Source organism: Ursus maritimus, unplaced genomic scaffold (genome assembly GCF_017311325.1).
Source record: "Ursus maritimus isolate PB19 unplaced genomic scaffold, ASM1731132v1 scaffold_10, whole genome shotgun sequence".
Taxonomy (NCBI): domain Eukaryota; kingdom Metazoa; phylum Chordata; class Mammalia; order Carnivora; family Ursidae; genus Ursus; species Ursus maritimus.
The window spans coordinates 46,601,788-46,623,980 of record NW_024423344.1 but is presented as its reverse complement, the minus strand read 5'-3'; the positions used below and the strand labels follow the sequence as shown (position 1 = coordinate 46,623,980).

General features: G+C 37.3%; 1 protein-coding gene across 4 annotated transcripts in view; it reads right to left on the bottom strand.

Moving 5' to 3' along the window:
• Positions 1 to 704: 704 nt before the first annotated feature.
• Positions 705 to 22,193, bottom strand: part of PIBF1 (progesterone immunomodulatory binding factor 1) — a 197,797-nt gene continuing 176,308 nt past the window's right edge. The window contains exons 17-19 of one of the 4 annotated variants that reach the window (XR_567411.2): positions 9,843 to 10,016; positions 6,374 to 6,488; positions 705 to 1,003 (exon numbers count right to left, since the gene is read on the bottom strand). Coding sequence is in view for 2 of the 4 variants with exons in the window: in XM_008686640.2 (XP_008684862.1) it covers positions 953 to 1,003; positions 9,843 to 10,016 (225 nt within the window). In the remaining 2 variants the exon portion in view is untranslated. Of the gene's footprint in view, positions 1,004 to 6,373; positions 6,489 to 9,842; positions 10,017 to 22,193 lie in introns of those variants that run through there. The other 3 variants (XR_567410.2, XM_008686640.2, XM_008686641.2) reach the window with 3 other exon arrangements.

The following is a 22,193-nucleotide window of genomic DNA, read 5'->3' as shown; positions in this document are numbered from 1 at the left end:
GGGGACAGGAGACATTTCTGGTTATCACAACTGGGGGGGGGGGTGCTACTGTCATCTAGTGGTGGAGGCAGAGATGCTGGTAAACATCCCACAGTGCAAAGGGCTGCCCCCCACTCCCCTCAAACAAAGAATTACCACTACTATGTTCAGTAGTGGTTGAGAAAATCCTCATATATAAAAATATATTTCTTTTTCTTTTCTTTATTTCCCTCCTTCCCCCCTCTTCTTTAAGTTTTCTCTCTTGAATGAGAAATAGAACGTATTTTATGTCAAGAAAAAGAGAAAATGGTACTCTTTTTTCCCTCATTGACTAGAAATTTGGTCATCCTGTATCTGAATCAGCACTGTTTTGACCAATTTAACGAGAGATTTACACCAAATTTTTACTTGACCAATGAAAAAACAGATTTTCTACTAGATTTTATTGATTAATGGTCACCTGAAATATAAGGAAAAACAGCCCAAAGAAATAATCAGCAATTATATCCACCTATATAAATGATATCTGACCACCATTACTGGGCATTTGTAGTGTCTTCTAGTAGATTTCACAAATGATTCTGATTAAAAAAAAAAGTACGGTGTTTTGGTATTGCTGTTATGACATTTAAACCTAGTATTTATATAGTTAGAAAATATACTCACCAATATGACAGTATTTAGCCAAATATTTATAAGCCATGTACTTTAAAAATGCATTGAGAATCACGAAAGCTCTAAAATTTAAATCATAAGAGTATATATTTATTTTGTAACAAAACAGATAAAACCAAATACAAAGCATACTATTGTTTGCATGTCATACATTTTGATTATTATGCTGAAATATGTTAATTTAAAATAAACTTTAGTCGTTTAAAAAAATGCCAAGTACATGATTATGACTAACTTTTTGTTCATCAGAGAAAGAACTTCGGGAGTAAATAATGATACAGCAAATCCGTCCAGAACACTAGGTCTTCATCTTTTGTTTCTTAGACCACTCAGGTGCTTCTTTTTTGGTCTGTTTAAAGAAAAAAACAAGAAAAAAAGAAAACCACAAAAATCAAGTAAAATGCTTATAAGGACATAAGAGAGGCAGCTCAGAGAACTAAGAACCTATATACTATTTGGGCTTTGTATGTAAAATTACAGTAAGTAATTGCTTTTCTTAATTCAGAAGGACACTTAAGGGCAAAGGTTCTGTCTTTTGTCAGAAATAATCCCCCACCTGGTAGGTCTGTGTTTTCTGGCTCAAAGCCTGTATTTAACATGTTGTACACAGGTAAGTATGTATGAATTGATTTTATTTTCAAAGAGAATTATAAAAAAACTGGAGGACATGGATCTTTTCACTTGTCTTATCTGTCGGTATATGGTTAGTTATTCACGCAGTGGATATTTACTAAAGAATTACTATAGACCGAAATCACTGTACTTTGAGCTTCTGAATCGCTAAGGCTTTGCTGGAGTACTTCTTAGCTCTACTGCTCAATCATTTCAATCTAAAGAGAGCCTTGCTGTATGGAGTAGTAACAAAAAACCAGGGGAGGTAGACTGTTCCAGAAGAAAGCGCTCAGAACTCCTTACATAAGGCACTGCTTCCGATCAAAACATCCTGTTTTATACAATAAATTACGATAAATTAAACATGAGGTTTACTTCTTTCCCACTGAGATCTGCTTCAAACTAGGAAGGACTGTATTCCTAAATATATATACGTATGTGTAGGCATATTTATCTTTTTTACATTGTTTTATATTCTATAGTTGATGTACAAATTGTTGGAAGTGACATCAATGATCAGCTCCTCCTGGCCTTGTTCGTGCTTTGGCTTCAGCTACCACTAACTAAGCTGGTAGACTCTCCTCCACTCCCGTCTATACACTAGGGCTCTAACCTGAGCTACAGATACTTTCACAGGAGGCTCTCCATGGATGACTGAAATTCAGTATGGCACAATGAACTCTCCCAATCCTCCAGAGTCTCTGTCTTGGTGAATAGTGTCATACTTAGTCATCTATACCAGAAATATCTGATTCTTTGTCATCCTAGATTTCTCCTTTTCACTTATGACATCCATTCTAAACAGTCTAAAATTTAGCTTTTATTGAAGTATCTTTTTAACTCATTCTGTTCCTATCTTGACCCCACTGGGCCCTTCTTTTCTGGCTTGAGTCCTGCAAGACCTTCCTAATTCTGATCTGGCTCTCTCTTCAATTAATCATCCATAATTCTTCCAAGCTTATCTTTCTAAAATGCACATCTGTATTAAAACACTTCAGTATTTCCTTCTTAAAAAGAAAGTTCAAAGTCCTTAGTATTAAAGGTAAAAGAGAGGCTCCTGGCTGGCTCAGTCTGTAGACTGTAACTTTTGACCTCAGGGTTTTGAGTTCAAGCCTCACACTGGGCATGGAGCCCACTTAAAAAAAAAAAAAAAGATGGGGCACCTGGGTGGCTCAGTTGGTTAAGCTTCTGCCTTTGGCTCAGGTCGTGATCCCAGGGTCCTGGGATGGAGTCCCACTTCGGGCTCCCTGCTCAGTGGGGAGTCTGCTTCTCCCTCTATCCTTACCCCCTGCTCATGATCTCTCTCTCTCTAGTAAATAAATAAAATCTTAAAAAAAAGAATAAAATGCACAATATTAAAAAAAAAAAGGTTGAAGAAGCTTCCATGGCAAAATCAGGAAATCAACGGAAAGGCCAGGTGCTATCTGCTAAGAGAATTGAAAAGGGGCAGAGGCTGGGGCTCCTGGCTAGCGTAGATGGTGGAGCATACAGCTCTTGGTCTTGGGGTTGAGTTCGAGCCCCACCTTGGGTGTAGAGATGACTTAAAAAAAAAAAAAGTGGTGGGGTGCCTAGGTGGCTCAGTTGGTTGAGTGTCTATCTGACTCTTGGTTTTAGCTGAGGTCATGATCTCGGGGTCATGGGATGGAGCCCAGACTGGGGCTCTGTGCTCAGCAAGGAGTCTGCTTGGGATTCTCTTTCTTTCTCTTCCTCTGCCCCACCCCCACTGTGTGTGTGTGTGTGTGTGTTGTGTGTGTGCATGCGTGCACGTGCTCTCTCTCTCTCTCTAATGGATGAATAAATCTTTTAAAAAAAAAAGTGGCAGAGGCTAACTAAATCCAAAAGAAACCAAAGTACAAATCAGAATGCTATTAATTGGTAGTAAGACATATAACTGTCATTTGGCCTGGAATGCCTGCTAGTTTTACCAGCACTCTTTCTTTTCTTTCTTTCCCTTTTTTTAAACAGTCACAGACCATAAGAAGTCACAGTAAAACTGAAAAATTGTGTGGATCTCATATATACAGATGGAGAGGTTTTGGGTGACTGGAAAAGGTGAGCCAGCTAAATAAAAGTCTAAGGTTTGCACATTCTCAAAAGAATATCTATGCCAGTGTTTTTGAAACTGTAGGTCTCTTCAATTATATCTCAATAAAACTGGAAGGGGGGAAAAAAAAGAAACTGTAGGGTCCTACCATGGGTAAGAAAATCAATTTAATCGGTAAAGACCAGAATGGAGAAAAAAAAAGTCAATGGACTAGAAGAGAATAGAAAACGTCAGAGTACCTGCCATAGCTGGGCTAAGTTCTGTTTTGAGAAAGCGTGTGACCAGCACTAGGTCACAATGTGAACTCTTTTTTTTACCTGTGGCTCCTGGGCAAAAAAATCTGAAAGTAGCTTCTACAGACCAAGCTACATACAGTCAAGCTTACAGCCAAGGGTAGAGAATTTGTACATCTGTGTTTTCTCAATCAACTGATACAAAAAATATTACTGCTCTGTGTACATGGGAAGAAGATAAATAAGACTTTCGATATTAAAAAGGAATCTTAAGATCCAAAAAGACACTAGAAGAATCTCAGTGGCGGACAATTCTTCCTGACTCCTTTTATCTGTGTTTGGATCACTGCAGACCATCTCCTCCTCCCTCCCCTCCCCACCAATACATTCTTTTATCGGGTGTGTTAATGAAGTAGATTTGCCACAGTCAAGTGTACCTCTTTCTAGAGATTAGCTGCTTTTCCACTGCATAAATGGACTTTTGAGATATTTGATCTCTTATAGATTCCATTACATGAAACCTTTTCTATAGGTATATATGGCATATAGCTTTAATTTTTATGTGCTGGTTCAGGTGAATTGTATTTGTGATTTTATAAAGAAACATTACAAATTAGTGAAAACTTTGGATTATCAGTTGAGTGCTAATAAACCCTCAAGTAAACTGTACGCCAGATTTAGGGAAGAGCTCAGAGGGCTGTGGTAGAAACAAATGACAGGATTAACTGGAAACCTACCAGGACTAATCTACCATGTTACAATGTGATTCTGGAGATAAATAACTGATAAGATAGGTCCCTTTGTGTCACGGAGAAGCAGTCAACTAAAACATTAATATATTACTTGGGGATTCTAACACATTGAGAAAGTATGTTAAAATGAGAATGAATGATGATAATGCAGACATCATAAACCTGGTGGATTATTCCTGGAGCCTAGAAAAAGAGCTAGAAATTAAGAACCTATTTGTGTTCAACCACCAGAAAAGTGCCACTTTTCTAAAGAAAAGAAAGACACCATCTAGTAGATACAACTTTGTTTTCCGAAAAAGATATAAGCTGGGAATCACAGAAATAAATATTTAAAGAGTGTTCACAGGCAGGGCCCAACCTAAGCGAGTCCAGGACAGCTGACCTGGCTTTCCTACCAACTAAATGAGAGACGGTCCCATATCATTCGACCTTCACTGCCCTACTTCCATGCTCACAAAGAAATTCCTCTTTCTAAATTAGCTTACTAGCTAAAGTACATCAGGAAGAAGTTGCAATTAGAATTCAGGATGCTAGAAACTGAAGTTATTTTTTTGAAATGTAAATGTACATGGCTACATATCTTGAGGTCTGAGCATACTTTGGTGAGATAAATCTAGATTCATCATCAAAAAAAGTGAGCCCAGAGCTTGGATACAAAGGTCACAAGAAAGTGTTAGAGGTGTGAGGAGCTGTTGATCCCCTCAGCCTCCAGAGATGGCTGGCAGCCCCTTCAATCTACCAGCAAAGTTCCTTTAACCTGGCGTGACACGCAAATATGTGGTTATGTCTTGAAAAAGGCTGGGAGGCGCAGAGTTAGCCCCCCACCCTGTAGAAATGCTACCCAGCACGGCATCCTGTGTCACTTGTCTCAAAACATTCAGTTGCGTTCATTATGTTACCGTATTATAAATAACTGCTAAATTCATTTGTGATGCGTAATGAGAAAAACTGTTTTTATAACCTACCTACTTAGAAAAAATAATTTTTAAATTGTGGCAAAATACACACAAGCTTTGCCACCATCATCATTTTTAAGCGTACAGGTCTGTGGCATTAAGTATATTGACATTGTTGCACGGTCGTCATCACCGTCCGTCCACAGCATGCTTTTCCCCGTGTGTAACTGAAACTCTGTCCCCATTAAATGGTAACTTCCCACGCCCCCAGTTCCTAGCAGCCACTGTTCCATTTTCTGCTTCTACGAATCTGACTACTCTAGGTATATCCTATCTACTTTTATTTCCCCTTTTGTCCTAAGGAAAGTGTTAATGGGTCAGGAAGTGACTGAAGTCAGGATAAGAATGTAGTAAGAAAATAATGAAGTCCTGGGATGCCTGGGTGGCTCATTGGTTAAGCATCTGCCTTCGGCTCAGGTCATGATCCCAGGGTCCTGGGATGGAGCCCCGTGTCCGGCTCCCTGCTCAGTGGGGAGCCTGCTTCTCCCTCTGCCTACCGCTCCCCCTGCTTGTGCTCTTTCTCACTCTCTCTCTCTCTGTGTCAAATAAATATATAAAATGTTAAAAAAAAAAGGAATAAAGTCTAGATATAACAAATACATATTAGACATCCTATTACTGAATAATGGAAAGAAGCACAAATTAGAAAATAATTTGTGAATATTGCACTTCTTCTGCCTTTGAATTTCTCTCTAATCCTCATTACCACCTGTCAAAATCTAAGACATTCTTCAAGGCCCAAACCTCAAATACTTTCTTTCTGCAGGAGTACATCAAGGTCACCACATCTATCCTTTCTTTAAATTTTCATAGTATTTAGCACTTTCTTTATTTTACTTTAAAGTAGTCCACCCAACTTCGTCTGTATCAAAATGATCAAATAGTCTATAATGTTTAGCAAGGGTTCCTGCATGTAGTCAGCACAAACTTGTTGAACTAAATTGTACTTATTTGAACATTTTTTGTCTTCCAGATGACCACATGTAGCCTTCTAAATCACTTCTACGGCGAGAGTCATGTGGTCATAGAGCCATTTATGTATAAATTACATAAACTTAATTTACTCGTCCAACAGATGCTAGCCATTGAGATAACCAATCTAAGTTAAGGTCTGAACCCTACCGCAAACTCACGGTAATCTGGAAACTTCATACACAATGTACTGGTGCTACAATTCTTACGACGTTCACTGCCCACCCTGGAGCTGGAGGCTCTTCATTGTTTCAATGATGACAATCTGCTTGGAGAAAAGACGTTAGCAGGATTGCTAACATCTGCATTTTTATTGAGAAAATAGTGACAATGATATGAATCCTGAGTACAAATGCCGGTTTGGAAAAGGATGGTAGCAGAATACTAGCAAAAGTTAGTCCCATGCTGCTTTGCAAGGAAAAAGGAAAGTTGCTCCAAAGAGGATTAGAACGGCTCCGGTTTTTTTAGGAGAGACGTAAGGCTAGAGAACAGGCTAGCACAGCTAACATCTACCTTGAGAGAGAAAGTAGATGATTAGGGGGAACGAACTGGGTGTTTATGAATGAGAGGGACCGAGATGGTGCTGCCCGTCGTAGAAGGAGCACTAACCATAGTCTGGGCACTAACCACAGCCTTGGGAGTTGCTGCTGTCACTCTCCCCGTCCTTTTAGTGTAACACTCAAGTTGCCCACCCAGTAGACTTTTAACAGCTAAGAAGATAAGTAAACCAGGAAGGCACATAACCGTTTTTTTTTTTTTAAAGTCCTCAATTAGCAAATATTTATTGAGTATCAGCTTTGTTCATGAGCTGCTCAAGGCAATGGAAACACAGCTCCTATCCTTACAGCACTTACATGCCCTGGCTCAATCTAGTCTGTGTTGGTGCGTTCAATGCCTGAAAAACAACTCTGCCCTGTGATTTCAGTGGCCAGAACTAGAGAAAGGTGTCTATCAAATGCACCTTTTGGGGTCCTCTTCATATATAAATATCATGCGGGCACTACAAAAGGCTCATACGAATATAAAAGCACACAAAGACAAACGTCTCAAGCTCTTCCTCTTCATTCTCTTCTATAACACAGCTCTACCTCTACCCTATTGCCCCGTTGACAGTAATTTTGTTTTCCTCATCTTCTCAATGAATATATGAACACACATCCATCCACCTATCCAGCATTAAATTTGATAACAGGGAAAAATATCAATAGCAAATAATTTCAGCCAAAGGATCTGGAAGCAAATTAGAAATGTTTCCATTTTAGTTATAAAACTGTAAGATTATGAAATAATTAGATCTTATTTTCAAATACTTGCATTATAAACTCCTTATTAACAAGATCAGATGAGACGTAAGAAAAATGTTGCTATGGAAAATTGAAAATATTCAAAATAGTAACTATAAAAATTATAATGCCTGAAAAGAATAGTAGCATGTTAGTATAAAAGATGTCCAGACCTCATTTCATATGATCTCCCCCTCATTTTACAGAAAAGAACCAGCTCAGAGTGTTTAAATGACTCCGTGCAGGTTATCCAGTCAAGTCACATGAACAATTTTGCATTAGCACATAGTCTGGATTTGACCGGTTTCCAGTGTTAGCTCTCTGTTTTCGTTAGGGTATAGCTGAGCTCATCTCTCTCTCTCTCTCTTTTTTTTAAAAGTAGGCTCCACACCCAACATGGGGCTTGAACTCATGGCCCTGAGATTAAGAGCTGTATGCTCTACTGACTGAGCCAGCCAGGCGCTCCTGAGCTCATACCTTTGAAAAATTTTCCCTTATTATAAAAGAAATTAAGTTTATTATAGGAAAAAACCCCAGAAAACACACATAAGCAAAAATGACATAAAAATCCACCCAATTAATACTTTATATTTTGAATCTTCTTAATTTTATTCTCACTGCATAACCTTCCTTTGAGGTACTGGAGAAATTTTACTGTCAATTATATACTGGTTGCAGTCAGTGTATCTGAATCAGGTTACCAGCCATTTAGAAATGCAGGAGGTCAGGGTCAAAAGGAATAGTTCACTGCTTGGAACAGAGAAGGGTCAGAACAGCAGATCAGAGGGTGTGACAGGCTTTACCTATTTGGCTGTATCTTGTGGTTTTCATCTGACTTTACTTATCCCATCCACAACTATGTATTCAGTCTGCTCTCTTCTGATAGACTATAATATAACAGACATCTCATATTGTCTGCCATCATGTTAGCCCAGTTTCTGAGCCATGGTCCTTTGGAATAAATAACTTATTTGGTACCATGCGATTCCTGCTCACTAGTAAGAGCGGCCATTCAGTAGCCTGGCTAATAACCTTAACAAGTCTTGCCACAAAGGCATATCACCCAACAAAAATAAGCTGCACCAATCAGATTCTTGTTTTTGGAAAATACACAGAGAACTAGGTTATAAGAGAGTAGATGTGGGAAGGAAGTATGTCTCAAGACAAGGGGCCAAGAGCAAGTTAATGAGGAAGTGGAAACTATGAGTAAGCAGAAACTGGGAGAGAAACAAAGAGAAGCTGGTGTACCACCAGAAGAAAAGATCCCAGGACACAGCTGCGGAAATCCGGAAATCCGTATAGCTGCCTTGTTTCCTGGCTGGTCAATCTAGGCTTCCTGTTTTCTCTCTCTTGTCAGCTCAGTCTCCATTACCCCCACATGGATCCTTACAGTAATGATCCCTTATTCCATCTAAACTATAACTCTCTGTCATTTTTTTGAAAAAGGATGTTGAACCATGTAATCACCAAGCAATCTCTCATATCACATTGATCTTGAGCGGCATTATCTGAATGTATAATGAAGCAGCTTAGATCAGAAGCTCCCATACTTGACCGATTATTATAATCATCTTGGAAGTTTTAAAAAACAAAGATTCTGGGGACTCACTAAATCAGAATATCGTAGAGAAAATCTGTCTGGTTTTGAGTCTCTGCTCAGATGGTAAAAAACCATGTTTCTTCTGGGAAATTAAAGCAAGGATGGGAAACCATGTTCAAGTGTAATATTTAATAATGTTACTATTTTGATTCTGTTGCCTTTTTATTTTTATTCTTATTTGTTAAAATATCATTTTCAGCATTTGCTCTTTTAATCCAAATTTTTCTAATTTTTTGTTTTTTGAATGATTTCTGTACACGTACATTTCTACCTAAAAATGCATTTCAGTTTATGTTAATATGATTGGTTTTGTCCTTTATGAAGAACCTCTTAAAGCAAAATATACTAATTAGAAATAAGAGGGGGAAGGAGATATTTTGCATGTCTTTTGGGGGAAGGAGATATTTTGCATGTCTTTTTATTCCTAGGTAAATTAAAAAATTATACAAAATGTCCCTCTGATTCCCCTACAACAAGTCCTGAGGATTGGAGGAGGTAAATGCTAGATTAAGGCTCATTTCTGGGCAAGTCCAGTATGTTAACTACAACCCAACTATCAGTTGTAAGGTAGGTAATACATACATTCAGAAAAGGAATTAATATAGGTTTCTCAAGGCCTCTTAATAAAACTGAAAATTAGTTTAAACCAATATGAATAAGAGTAAGAAACTTAAGTAAAATATATTTATGAAAATCAGAGATATTAAAATTCTAAGTCAATTTTGGTTGTACTTACAAAGAGTGTTGGTTTGGGTATAAATATATTGTCTTCATGTTCTCTAGGCACATTTAAAGTCTTTGATTTATGATTCTCTGTCATACTTTTTGCATCTGTTTTAGTAAGAAGAAACTGGTCCTCAGAATGCTTACTACGCATATTGGTGACAATCTGTTTCATTGCTGCCAATTCCTGTTGATACACGAAAAAACAGAAGATAATGGCAAGTATGATTTTAGCAAGCAGACTAAAAATGATAGATGTTAAGACATTTATTTTTATTCTTGAAGTAGAAGGAACATTTGAAGCAATCACTCTATGAATGGGGAAAGCTGTGAAACTAACGTGTCAATGTACAGTGATGCACGTAATTATCGATTCATGTCATTAGTATTTTTAGGATGGTAAGTGGTAGATATATCATGCCATGCTCTAGTGGGTCCCTGATTTTTTCTGCACATTGGAATCACCTGTGGCACTTCAAAAACTACTGATGTCTGCGTCCCACCCACAGAGATTGTGAGTAATAAGGCTGGGAGATGGCCTTGGCTTTGGAATTTTCTAAAGATCTCCAAGTGATTCCAACGGACAAACCCGGGAACCACTGGCAGAGCTACTTTCTGCCGAAGCTTTTCTACTCCTGTTGCTTGAGTAGATTTAGGCACTTTTTTCTCTTCTACCCCTTCAATTATTCCATTTCTTTTTGAAATCTTGTAAGAAGATGGTAGGGAAAAAGAGTCCAAAACTTTTTTTCTTGCCTACTAATCACCAGTTCAAACCTTAAGTTTAATGCAATTTCAGGATTTCTTTAATCACGGCATCCCCTAATCGTTTGCAAATGAAAACTGGAGTTGGCTTTAGCAGTTGCTGATGAACTAAGAATTAATTATGCTGAACTTGTTAAAGAGCTCAGATCACAATTTTCAGTCACTCCCTCTTCTACTTTGTCTTTTATTTCTCCCCACAGTCAAACCTTTCCCATCTCACACTAATTAGTGGATATTTATGATTAATTACTAAATTCATTCAATCAAATACAAACATATGGAGAGAGGACACACTGAACTCTCCTTTACCTTATTATCTGTAGACTAGTGGGGGGCTATGTTGGAAGTCATTTTTTCCTAAGATTTTATTTCCTTTTCATGCCAAGACACCAAAGTTATGGTGACAGGAGAGATGTTCTGCTCCCTTCTACTAATCTGTTTATAGACATCAGCTCTGGGTCAGAGCAAGTTCCTACAGGCCTTTTTTTTTTTTTTTCCTGGCTGTCATTAGTTCTATTTAGAAACATCTAGCTTGAGTGGGTATTTTAAAACAGAGCTGTTGAGTTCAAGCCACTGAGCATTAATAAATCTTAAGGCCAACAGAGGAGCTGGAAGAAATGGTGCCAGAATCCCTTTTCTCCTTTCTGAAGTTCTGGGGTTGGCCTGGCGGATGCACATGAGAATGAGTACACCTTCAGACACCGCCTGTCTGGTATTTGAGCCTTCTGAGGGATCTTTTTGCTTTCAAGATTATGTGATTTCACTTATATGCTCTCCATAGTGAAGTACATGATCACTGATTTGATGCGAAACATGTCAGGTATTACGGGAGATTTTAGCTTCTGTTCTACTTACCATTGTAAGTAGAAGGGAAAGGGGAGGTGATGGTCTCCGGCCTATCCAAAGAAAACTTTCAATCTGAAAGAACCTACGTTTACTTGCCAGAACTTTTATATCTTGGCATGAAGATAAAATAATGGGAAAAAATAACCTTTAACACAATCTACTACTAATCTACAGACTAATAAGGTAAAGGGGATCATATTTGCTGGGGAAGGGGACAGGCGCGGCAATGATGATGAGGAGGAGGGAGAACAGGAAGGAGTTTCAGGTGCACTAGGCAGAGGGCTTGGGCTCCTAAGCGCCGGGGAGGAGGCTGTCAGTTTGTTTCTATTTGCCTTCCTTTTGCTGCTGGTAGAGGAACAGTTAAAGGAAACAGCTCATTCCTGATGCTGATCAGGAGACAGAAGGGAAATTCATAGGTCTCTGCTTCACCCAGACTAGGATCACCTCGATTTAGGGTGTTGTCACAGTCTACGTTCATTCTTCTGGCTGCATTAGACAATGTTAGCATGGTTTCTGAAATGCAGGTAAAGAACACGGTACAAGCAACACAGTTCTATAAAATTCCTATTAAAAAAATACAGCTACAATGGATACCAAAAGAATGTGTAGAAAAATTTTGTTCAGTTTTATTATGTTTGGTCACATAAATGATCCATCCCTTTTATATCAATGGTATATTTGGGGAAAGAAAATTCCACTTTAACATCAAATAGTATCCACAATATGTACTGAATACACAGAAAGCCAAGCACATGTACTAGAAATATTTTAGCATTAGGTTAGAAGTAAAGACACATCTATTCCTGACTCTGTTATTCACTATGTAAACTTAGGCAATCTACTCTGGTTCAATGGGCTTCAGTTTCCCAATTGATAAAATGTATGCTTGTGTTACCTTTTTGGATATTTGCCAGTCTCATAAGTGAGTATGTTTATTTTGCATTTCTTCTATTGTGAAGTTGAGCAGCTTTTCATATATTTAAGGGTATTTGATATTTTTGTCCCATTTTTCTCCTGGGTGGTCATTTTCTTACACATTTCAGGGAGCCCCTTATATGTTAGAGATTTTAGCCCTTTGTAATATGAGTGGCAGTCCCTCCCCCCCCATTTATCTTTTATCTATGTTTATGCTTTTTTTTTTTTTTTTGGCAATGCCGAACTTTCTGATTCTGATATAGCTGAATACGTCAATCTCTCATTTTACAGCCTTCTCTGTGTTTTCTTCTCCCATTTTCCTCAAGTTACTTTTATGCTTTTCTTTTCCTTTTCAAACGTTTAGACCTCTGATCTGTTTGAAGTTTATTCTGGCTTATGGTGAAGGGTGTGGATTCGACATCTTTCCCCCATAGCTGTTCTGTGATAACATTATGTACTCACCCATTTCAGATGCTTATCTTTATCATACACTAAACTTCCATAAGTAGATGATTTATTCCTGGACTTTTAAACTCTATTTCAATAGCTGTCAGTTCATGCACCCATGTCACACTGTCATAATGTTTAATGATTTGGATATGTTTTTGGCTCTATTCTTAGAGACGGGGGTGGACATATGTCAAATTAAAAGAAAAACTTAGAAGAACTGACTTTTATGATACTGAATCTTCCTATCCATGACAATATTTTAATAGATTTTTCACCTACATTTTTGGCATAAATTGTCATGCCCTTATTGGTATTATTATTACCAATAAATGGTTGTAATTATGTGATCTCAACTCTCAGATTGACAAAGCAAAAATAAATAAACCAATATAACATACACGAGCTAGAAAATTTACTTGTCACTGCAAAACAGAATTCTTTGGTAAGATGAAGTCACCTTGAGATCTTCTGGTTTGTTCTTGATCTGGTTTGGTTCTCACCATGTTCTTGTCTGGCTCCTGGTTCCATCTCCTACATAAGATTCTGCTTTTATTGTTTAGACTTGACTTTTGCATTTCATTTCCCTAGCTTCTGATTCTGCTTTTCTCTTAACTGTCCTTTTCTGATTGGTTAGTAGGGTTATTTGTACTAGTGTTTAATGACTTACAAATACTGTTCACTGCAGAGCAGAGAGTGTGATTAGATGCACAGGAAAGGAACCTCTGATGTTCAAAGGAGAATGTTTCAAGTATCATGTTCAATTGAATTCTTTTTCTTACATTGCTTCTTGCTCAAAATCATGCCATTTATTTGGGTTCCTATTTGTACTCTTCCTTTTTTTTTTTTTTTTAAAGATTTTATTTATTTATTTGACACAGAGACAGCCAGTGAGAGAGACAGGCAGTGAGAGAGAGACAAGCAGGGGGAGTGGGAGAGGAAGAAGCAGGCTCCCAGCAGAGGAGCCTGATACGGGGCTCGATCCCAGAACGCCGGGATCATGCCCTGAGCCGAAGGCAGACGCTTAAGGACTGCGCCACCCAGGCGCCCCCCCTATTTGTACTCTTTCCTATAGAGATTTCCCTCCTCCTTAGAGTTCCTGCCTTTTATTTTTTCTCATTGATGGAAACAATATATGCCTTTTCCCATATTACCTAAGATTATCTAGCTTCTTAATCATGCTATTTATTAGCTGGGTTCAATTTTGTAGATTGCTTTTAAGACTGATGAACAGTTATTATTCTGAAATTTCTTTTTATTGCTTTATTTCTTTATTATTTATCTTGGCAAGCTCCATTATTTCTGGGAGGGTATTGTGGAAGAAAGTATTGTGTTTTCCTTCAGGACTTTGATGGTATTACTTCGTTGTTTCCTAAAGTCAAATTTCTGAGAACGATGAGGCCAAGCTGATTCTTATTTCTTTGTAGATATTTTCTCTCTTCCTATGAACTTCTACATTGTTTAGGTTTTCTCTGCTAGTTTCCATCTTTTTACAAGTTTTAGGAGAGTTCGTTGGCTTTTCCTCACATCCTTTTCCTGGCATTTTTACTTACTGATGATAATTTCATGATCTTTATTTTAGCAATTTTTGAAAATAATATATCACCAATGTTTTTTTGTTCACTGTTTCTTATTTTATGGAAATAGTGCTTTATCAAATCTTTCTGAAAAAAAAGAATTATAACACCTTAAGTTCTTTTCTGCTATGGAATTTTGTTTTTGTTTTCTTTGGAGAATGGGGTCACAGTTTCTCTGTTTATTGTGATTTTTTTCCCTTTTGTGCTAATTATTAATTTTCTTCCAATTTCTGACAGTCTTTGGTGTGTGTTCCAAATTCTGAACAAAGAACCAGATTAAAAGTTTTCTTTCTGTTTTTCGTTTCATTCAAGTGAACGAAACAACTGAGTACTCTCTCTGAATATTTGGACGAGAAAATCAATTTAGTAGGCTTCACTCTAGGGTCCTCATGAAGAAAGCAGGATCTTTTCTTCAAAATGACAAAATGTAGACTGCCCTGATCTGGAGCCCTTTATTTGGCTGTTTTAGTCTATTCTTGGCAAATGCCCCATTAATTTCTCAAAATATTTTTTAAAATCCCCATTTTTAAAAATTATACAAGCATTTACTTGTTCATTAGAAAATTCAAATACTGTAAAAGTGACATGCCCCAATCCTCTTTCCCTTTAACCACTAGTTTTTAAAATACTATTCTATATACATAGTCTGATTTATAATAACAGTCATTAATTCTGACACTTATATGCTGATTTTCAAAAGCTAATAGTATATATGTTATAATCCAGTATGTCAAATACATAAAACAATTACAGTAACTTCAAGAATGAATGAACCATTCATTAAAATTAACAATTCTAGAATTGCGTCTGGTTATACAATTGAGACTTAGGATAAAACTGAAATAAAATGAAACAATAAAAGCCACATTGCACTAAAATAATTACTATTCAAAATGGAAGAATTAAGGGCAAGGACATTCTTATGAAACTTCCAGATGATGATGATGATGATGATGATGATGATGATGATGATAAGGACGAAGAGGAGGAGGAGGAAGAAGAGGATGACTGTTATTGCATAAATAATCTCTATAAAAGAGATAAACTGCTCTCTTGAATCCAAAACCACGTATCTTGGCCATTTAATATAAACTATTTGCGTAGAGTGGTGGTATATTAAAACAGCTCAACTACAGAGCAGCTGCTTAGCAGGACTGCATAGCTGATGCCAATAAATTGCTGAAAGTTGTGAACTCTGCAAAGATGTTGGCAAGGGGACACATAGATGGCATTTCTTGATGAAAATAGCTCTGACGAGTATAATGCGAAGTATGTGCTCCACTGGAGGTCAAATGTGTTTTTGCACAGGAATAACAACATATCACGGCTAACAAGTCAGATAGTTCAGTGCATCTTTCCTACCTGAGGTAAACACAAGGTAAAAACCAACCTTGTTTTAAACCAAGTATATGCATATTTTGGATATTTAAACTTCATCTGAAAGGGTTTTTAAAAAACATTTTATTACGGAAACTTTCCAATATACAAAGATTATATGAAGCTCTCAGTTCTACGGCCCAGCTGTAACAATGATCAACATTTTGCCAATATTGTTTTTTAAAACCGTTTTAGTGAGATATAATTCACAACCATACAGTCACCCACTTCAACTGTATAATTCAATGGCTTTTAGTATATTCGTGGATATGTGCACATTACCATTGTCAATTTTAAAACTTTTTTATTACCTCACAAAGAAACCTGGATTCCTTTAGGAATTACTCCTCGATCCCACCCTCCTCTCAACTTCCCAGCTCTAAGCAACCACGAATCTACTTTCTGCCTCCATAGATTTCCCTGTTCTAGACATCTCATATGAATGGAATCATAATATATGTAGTCTTTTGTTACTGGCTTCTTTCACTTAGCATAATGTTTTCAAGGTTCATCCATGTTATAACATATATCACTACCTCATTTCTTTTTATGGCCAAATAATACTCTACTGTACGGCTATACCATATTTTGTTTATCCATTCATCAGCTGATGGACATTTGGGCTGTTTCCACTTCTCAGCTGTTGTGAATGATGCTGCTGTAAACATTCAGGCACAAGTTTTTGGGTGGAGATGTTTCATTTCTCCTGGGTGTATACCTAGGAGTAGACTGCTGGGTCATATGGTAACTCTGTGTGTAGTTGTTCGAGGAACTGCCAGACTGTTCTGTCAAGTGTTTTATCTATTTTCTTACCAGTTTTTCTGAAATATTTCAAAGCAGATTTTACACTTTCAGATCATTTCACTTACAAACACTTTAATAGAAATTTTTAATACCTAATTTTTGAGGAAGTTAAAATATAACTTGAATGTCAACGCCACTACACGCTAAACAATGGACAATGCAGATTTTATATGGCAGAACTGTGAGAGAATAGTATCAGTATCTCAACTGCAAACTCCTATCTTCCAGTTCCTCCCTCAGTCTTCCCGTCTAAATACTTATTCCCGTTTGTAGGCTAGCCTTTCCCCTGGGTTGTCCCTTTGCCTCAAGGGGAGAATACAAAGTTTTTAGGTGCGGAGAGAGGAAGAGTGAGGACAAGAGCTAACAGTCACTGAGTATCTACTATGTGCTAGGCTTTGTGCTATGTATTTTATATAATAACCTCTTCCAGGGGTGCCTGGGTGGTGCAGTCGTTGGGTGTCTGACTCTTGGTTTCAGGGTCATGAGATTAAGCCCCATGTCGGAGTCCACTGTTCAAGACTGTCTCTCCCTCTGCCGCCCCCCCTCCCGCCCCCGGCACTCTCTCTCTCAAATAAATAAATCTTAAAAAAAATAATTTAATCCTCTTCCAAATACCAAGAGGTAAATATTACTTCAGTTTTGAAGATGAAGAGACAAGCTTAGAAGGTTTTAAGAAATTCAGCCAAGTCCATTTCACTAATAAGTGAAACCAGTTTTCAAATGTAGGTCTTTCTGGGTTCAAAGCTGTCATTATTTGTAAAATAGTGCATCTATCTTCTATCAAAGGCTTTGATACACACACACAATTTCAGGTTTGGAAGGGATCTTCAAGTTATTTAACCTGGCCTCTATACAAAACAAAACAAAACAACACAACAGCAATAACAACAAAAAAACAAAGCAAAACAAAACAAATAAAACGTGTCTCCTTATAATTTCTACTCTTAGGTTTTAATTCTAGCCTTTGGAGACATGTATAACAAGTCTATTACTGCCTCTTTCACATGCTTTCTTTGAATGTCTTACAGCTCTCTAAAACATTTCTTCTGTAAACACCCCCAGTTCATTCATCCCTTTTATGACTAAAAACGATTATTGAATTCTTTTATCATCCTGATTGCTTTCCTCAGATTATATTCTACTATTGGAAAGTTTTGCACCTAGAACAGAACAAAGAAAGAAGTCTTGGCCAGAGCAGAGCAGAATAAGGCCTAGCTACTCCTTACTCTAATGCATTTAAGATGACATTCACATTTTTGGAACCATACCTTATCTATGCTTGAAAGCTCAGCGAGAACTCAAGTATATACATGAATGAGAGACAACTGTGCTGTCTTTGCCTAAGGGACATAACTAAGCACCTGGTACATTCTTTCCTGAACTTGGATATAATCTTAAGGTCATGCTCAACAGTGATCCAGGTAGAGGAAGCTAGTATTAACACAATAAGGTAGGCCCCTGGGCCGAAATCACTGCTGTGGTTGACAGAACAGAAGTACGGGCCCTTTGATTCTGTTCTGCTTGGCATGTCATGTCCTTTACGTTGTCTGATCGCTGGACAGTGTATCTTGGACTTCCGACTGCTCTGCTTCCGGTACTCATGCTCTCTTGGTGCCCCGCTCTCCCTCTGTTCACAGTATTCGTCTAGTTGCTGTCTAGTTTCTGGCCTTTACTATCTCAGTATAATCTGATAGGTTTTGATGCACATTAGCTGATTCCCATGAACGACATCAGACTCTCAACACTGTGCTCTACTTTGAGGACTGGTTTCCAGAGTGCTGCTCACTCCAGTGCGGTATTTCCAGCCTTCTCGCAGAGTTAGCTCCTGATACGTGATCAGTGACTTCAGTTTCTATCAAAATACTGCCAATATGGTACCTGACAGGATTATGATCATAATTACCTCATATTGTTAGCAATCTGTCCTGGCTGCCACACATTTCCAGAGACTTATTTTATAGCTTTGCAGTTTTGTGTGTCTCCTCATGTTCTAGAATTGTTTGGTTTGTTATAAACCACTACAATTCTAAAAGAATCATAAAAACACAGGGAGAGAAATGATAGCAAGAGGTCTTTACTTGATCCTTACTGATTAAAAAAATAAGGATAAGAGAAATGTACTTACTATTTAAAAGAAAATATGCCAAACTTCTAAAATACAGTGGGAAAAAAATACATATTTCATTCTATAATACAAATTCAAAAAACTAGATAATAACAGGTCTATATGATACCTAAGAGATGTGAAAATGTGATGTGAAAAAAGTTAAAAGGGCATATGTATACAGATAAAATATTTTTATGATGAGATATTATATTGCTTCACATAAGAGTTTTACTTGCAAGGTACAACAAAGATATTTGTAATTTTAAAGATGTTGATGAAAAAGGATTAAAGAAGCCAAAATACTTATGAAAATCAAAATAATTTAACCTAGTTCTACTAAGTTCTGTACAAGTCCACATATACATAGAGGTCCACAGAGTACAATCTAAGAGAAATTCATGTGTCTTTTATGCAACTCAAAATCGAGGAGAATTAACATCCCACGAGATGGACAGCTGAGATTTAGCTGCTCCTTCTGTGGAATGGGTATGAGACCATCATAGGTTTCTGTGAGGCTTGAAAAAATGAGTATTAAAAAATTCCAAAGTCATATATAAATATTAAACATTCTTCACTGAAAATTCTAGAAGGCACAAGCATGGAGGAATAATTTAAAACTTTTCCTTTCTTTGATTCCTTAGTTCCTAGATATACTTGGTTGAAAGCAATCTGTAACTGATTTGTAAGTATGTTAGCATAACATAATTGATCTGAAAATGTTTTGAACATTTTGGAAGAAAGAAGCTATAAAAACCTCAAGATATTATTATTACTGATATATAATGGTTTGGTTCTGGCATACTTTTATTTCTTATTTAAAAAAATCTTTTAAAAAAAGATTTTATTTATTTGAGAGAATAAGAGAGAGAGAGCACAAGCGTGGGGGAGGGTGTGGGGGAGAGAAGCAGAGGGAAAGGGAGAGGCAGACTCCTGCTGAGCAGGGAGCCCAACACGGGGCTCTATCCCAGGACCCTGGGATCATGACCTGAGCCAAAGGCAGACGCTTAACCCACTGCGCCACCCGGGTGCCCCAGGTCCTGGCATAGTTTTAAAGTATATGTAAATTCGATATTAGAAATGAGTTATTTTTTACAATATTTTACTCCCTGAATTTCCTTGGACCTGAATTCACATACCCTTATATGGAAAAAAAGAAGCATTCTAAAACTTTCTAAAGAAAATATGACTTCCCTTCTATGTGTGTATCATTACAATAATTGTCTTTCTTTAAAATACTCACTTTAAGGGGCGCCTGGGTGGCACAGTCGGCTAAGCACCCAACTCTTGGTTTTGGCTCAGGTCATGATTTCAGGGTTGTGATCTTAGGGCCCCAATCCCAGGGTCATGAGATCGAGGCCTGTGTTGGGCTCATGCTCAGAGCAGAGTGTCCTTGGTCTTCTCTCTCCCTCTGCCCTCTGCAATGCCCCCCCTGCCCCGGCACCAACCACATGAGCGGGCACTCTCCTGCTCAAATAAGTAAATAAATCTTAAAAATTCACTTAAACTCACTAAATCAAAACAAATTTTAACTGGAAGAGCATCACTAAGATGAGAAACGTATGAATCTGAGAAATAATTACATCTTCATCTAAAGAAAAATTAACTTATGCGTTCAGTATTTTTTTTTAGTCATGCTGATGTAAAATTTAACTACATAGGTATATAAGAAAAACATGTAAAAGGTTTCCTTAAGAAAATGTCAAAATAGTTAAGTATGAACCAAAAGGAATGACACACATATAGAAATATGTAATTTGTTTGAACCCTTTATGAAGTGGATTGCCTAAGGGGCACTTGTGGTGCTGAAATGTCCCTGAAACTTTCCGAGAAATCACAAAGAACATACGAGTTAGAATCCGGGAACGTAAACATACCATAAAAGAATGATAATTATACTGTGACTTCACTTTTAGAAAACCTGGCTAACTGCAGGTTTGTTTTCTTTTTGTTAAGTGATACACACTGCAGTAAGAGGTAAGTATTCTGGGCTAATGGAAGTCCAACATTCAGGCAAGAATGGGGCTTTGCATATTCTAGGAACCTTAGTAAGGAGTGGTTAGTTAATTCTGGTTACATACTAACTGCAATGCCCCGTAGACCCTGAAAGAAGCACCAAATAAAAGGACAGAAGAATCTCAGGTCTTAGAAATAGATCTCTCCCACAAATACGTATCATTTTTGAGAGGCTTGATACCCACAGAGGGTGCTTGTGGGTACAGGTACCATGTCCAGGGTTTTACGAGTAGCTTTATTCTAGACAAACTTTACAGATATGGCTTCCTAGTGGCTACTTTTAGATAATTCTCTGAAACTGTTCTTGGGTATAGGAGAGCTTCTTCAGTTAAAATGGTATCAGTTGTCAGAGTGTATTTTCCTATCTGAGGGAAGGGGATGAGGATATATTAAATGTTGGTTTCTAAAGTTTTCTATTTGACTATTCTGTTTGATAGTTTCAAGTGCAATTACAATTGAAGACTGTAAAGGACCATAACAAATGTTCAACTGAGTACTTATTACATGCTAAATATTGTGCTAAAGGCTAATATATTAGGACAAATGAGGCACTTTATATGCATAATTATAATATATAGTGATGTGAACATTAATAGAAATATTTTTTTTAATTATTAGAAAGAAGAAAAAAGGGATAAATTTTTCTTTGTTGAACTTTGAAAGAACTTCAAAGAATACATAACATTTGAATTGACTCTTGACACAGAAGGAAAAGAGAAAAAGGAACCACATTCATTGAGTTATGTGCCTGTTACACGCCGGGAATGTTACTACAGTATTTAATTCTCATATAGTCCTGCAAGGTTGACATTACCTTTACACAAGAAGAAATGGAGTGTAGAGGGCTTAAATTACTGTCACAAGAATCCACAGCTTTTAAGTAGCAGAGCTGTGATAGGAACTCATCTTGTCTGACTTCGGCTTTTTCCATAGTATTTTAAAATGTAGGTGACATAAAGAATGTAAAGGTAATTCCAACCTTACAATTTAACAAGAGATCTGCACATGTATATACGCATATATACTAGAAGGCAGAATGTAATTCTGGACCAATCCAGCTGTCCATCTTCTCCATGTTTAGACTCAGCATGCTGAATGCTACTCGAGAAAAATTGTGCAGAATGGTACTACTATAAACACATGGTGTTTCAACTTGGCAATTATTTCCATAATACATATTGCTCATTTACTGTGTAGCTATTTCAAAATTCAATCTTCCTCAAAATTTTGACGCTAGCAAATCTCCTGCCATTAGAGCACAGCCACTGGATGGGAACTGCCTAAATTCTTACCACCAAACCTATAAATTTATTTTTATCTTTACATAATCTTTATTTCTATGTTAAAATGGAAAAGGTGCTCCTCCTCTCTAAAGTTAAATCCCATCACTTGTGCTCTGGATCTCCTCTTTCCCCAACATTTTGCTCAATTGATTATCTTCTCTTCTTTGTACCTACAATGTCTCTCTCTATCTGGTTCCTTCCCATCACCATTTAAACTGGATACTCTCTAGCTG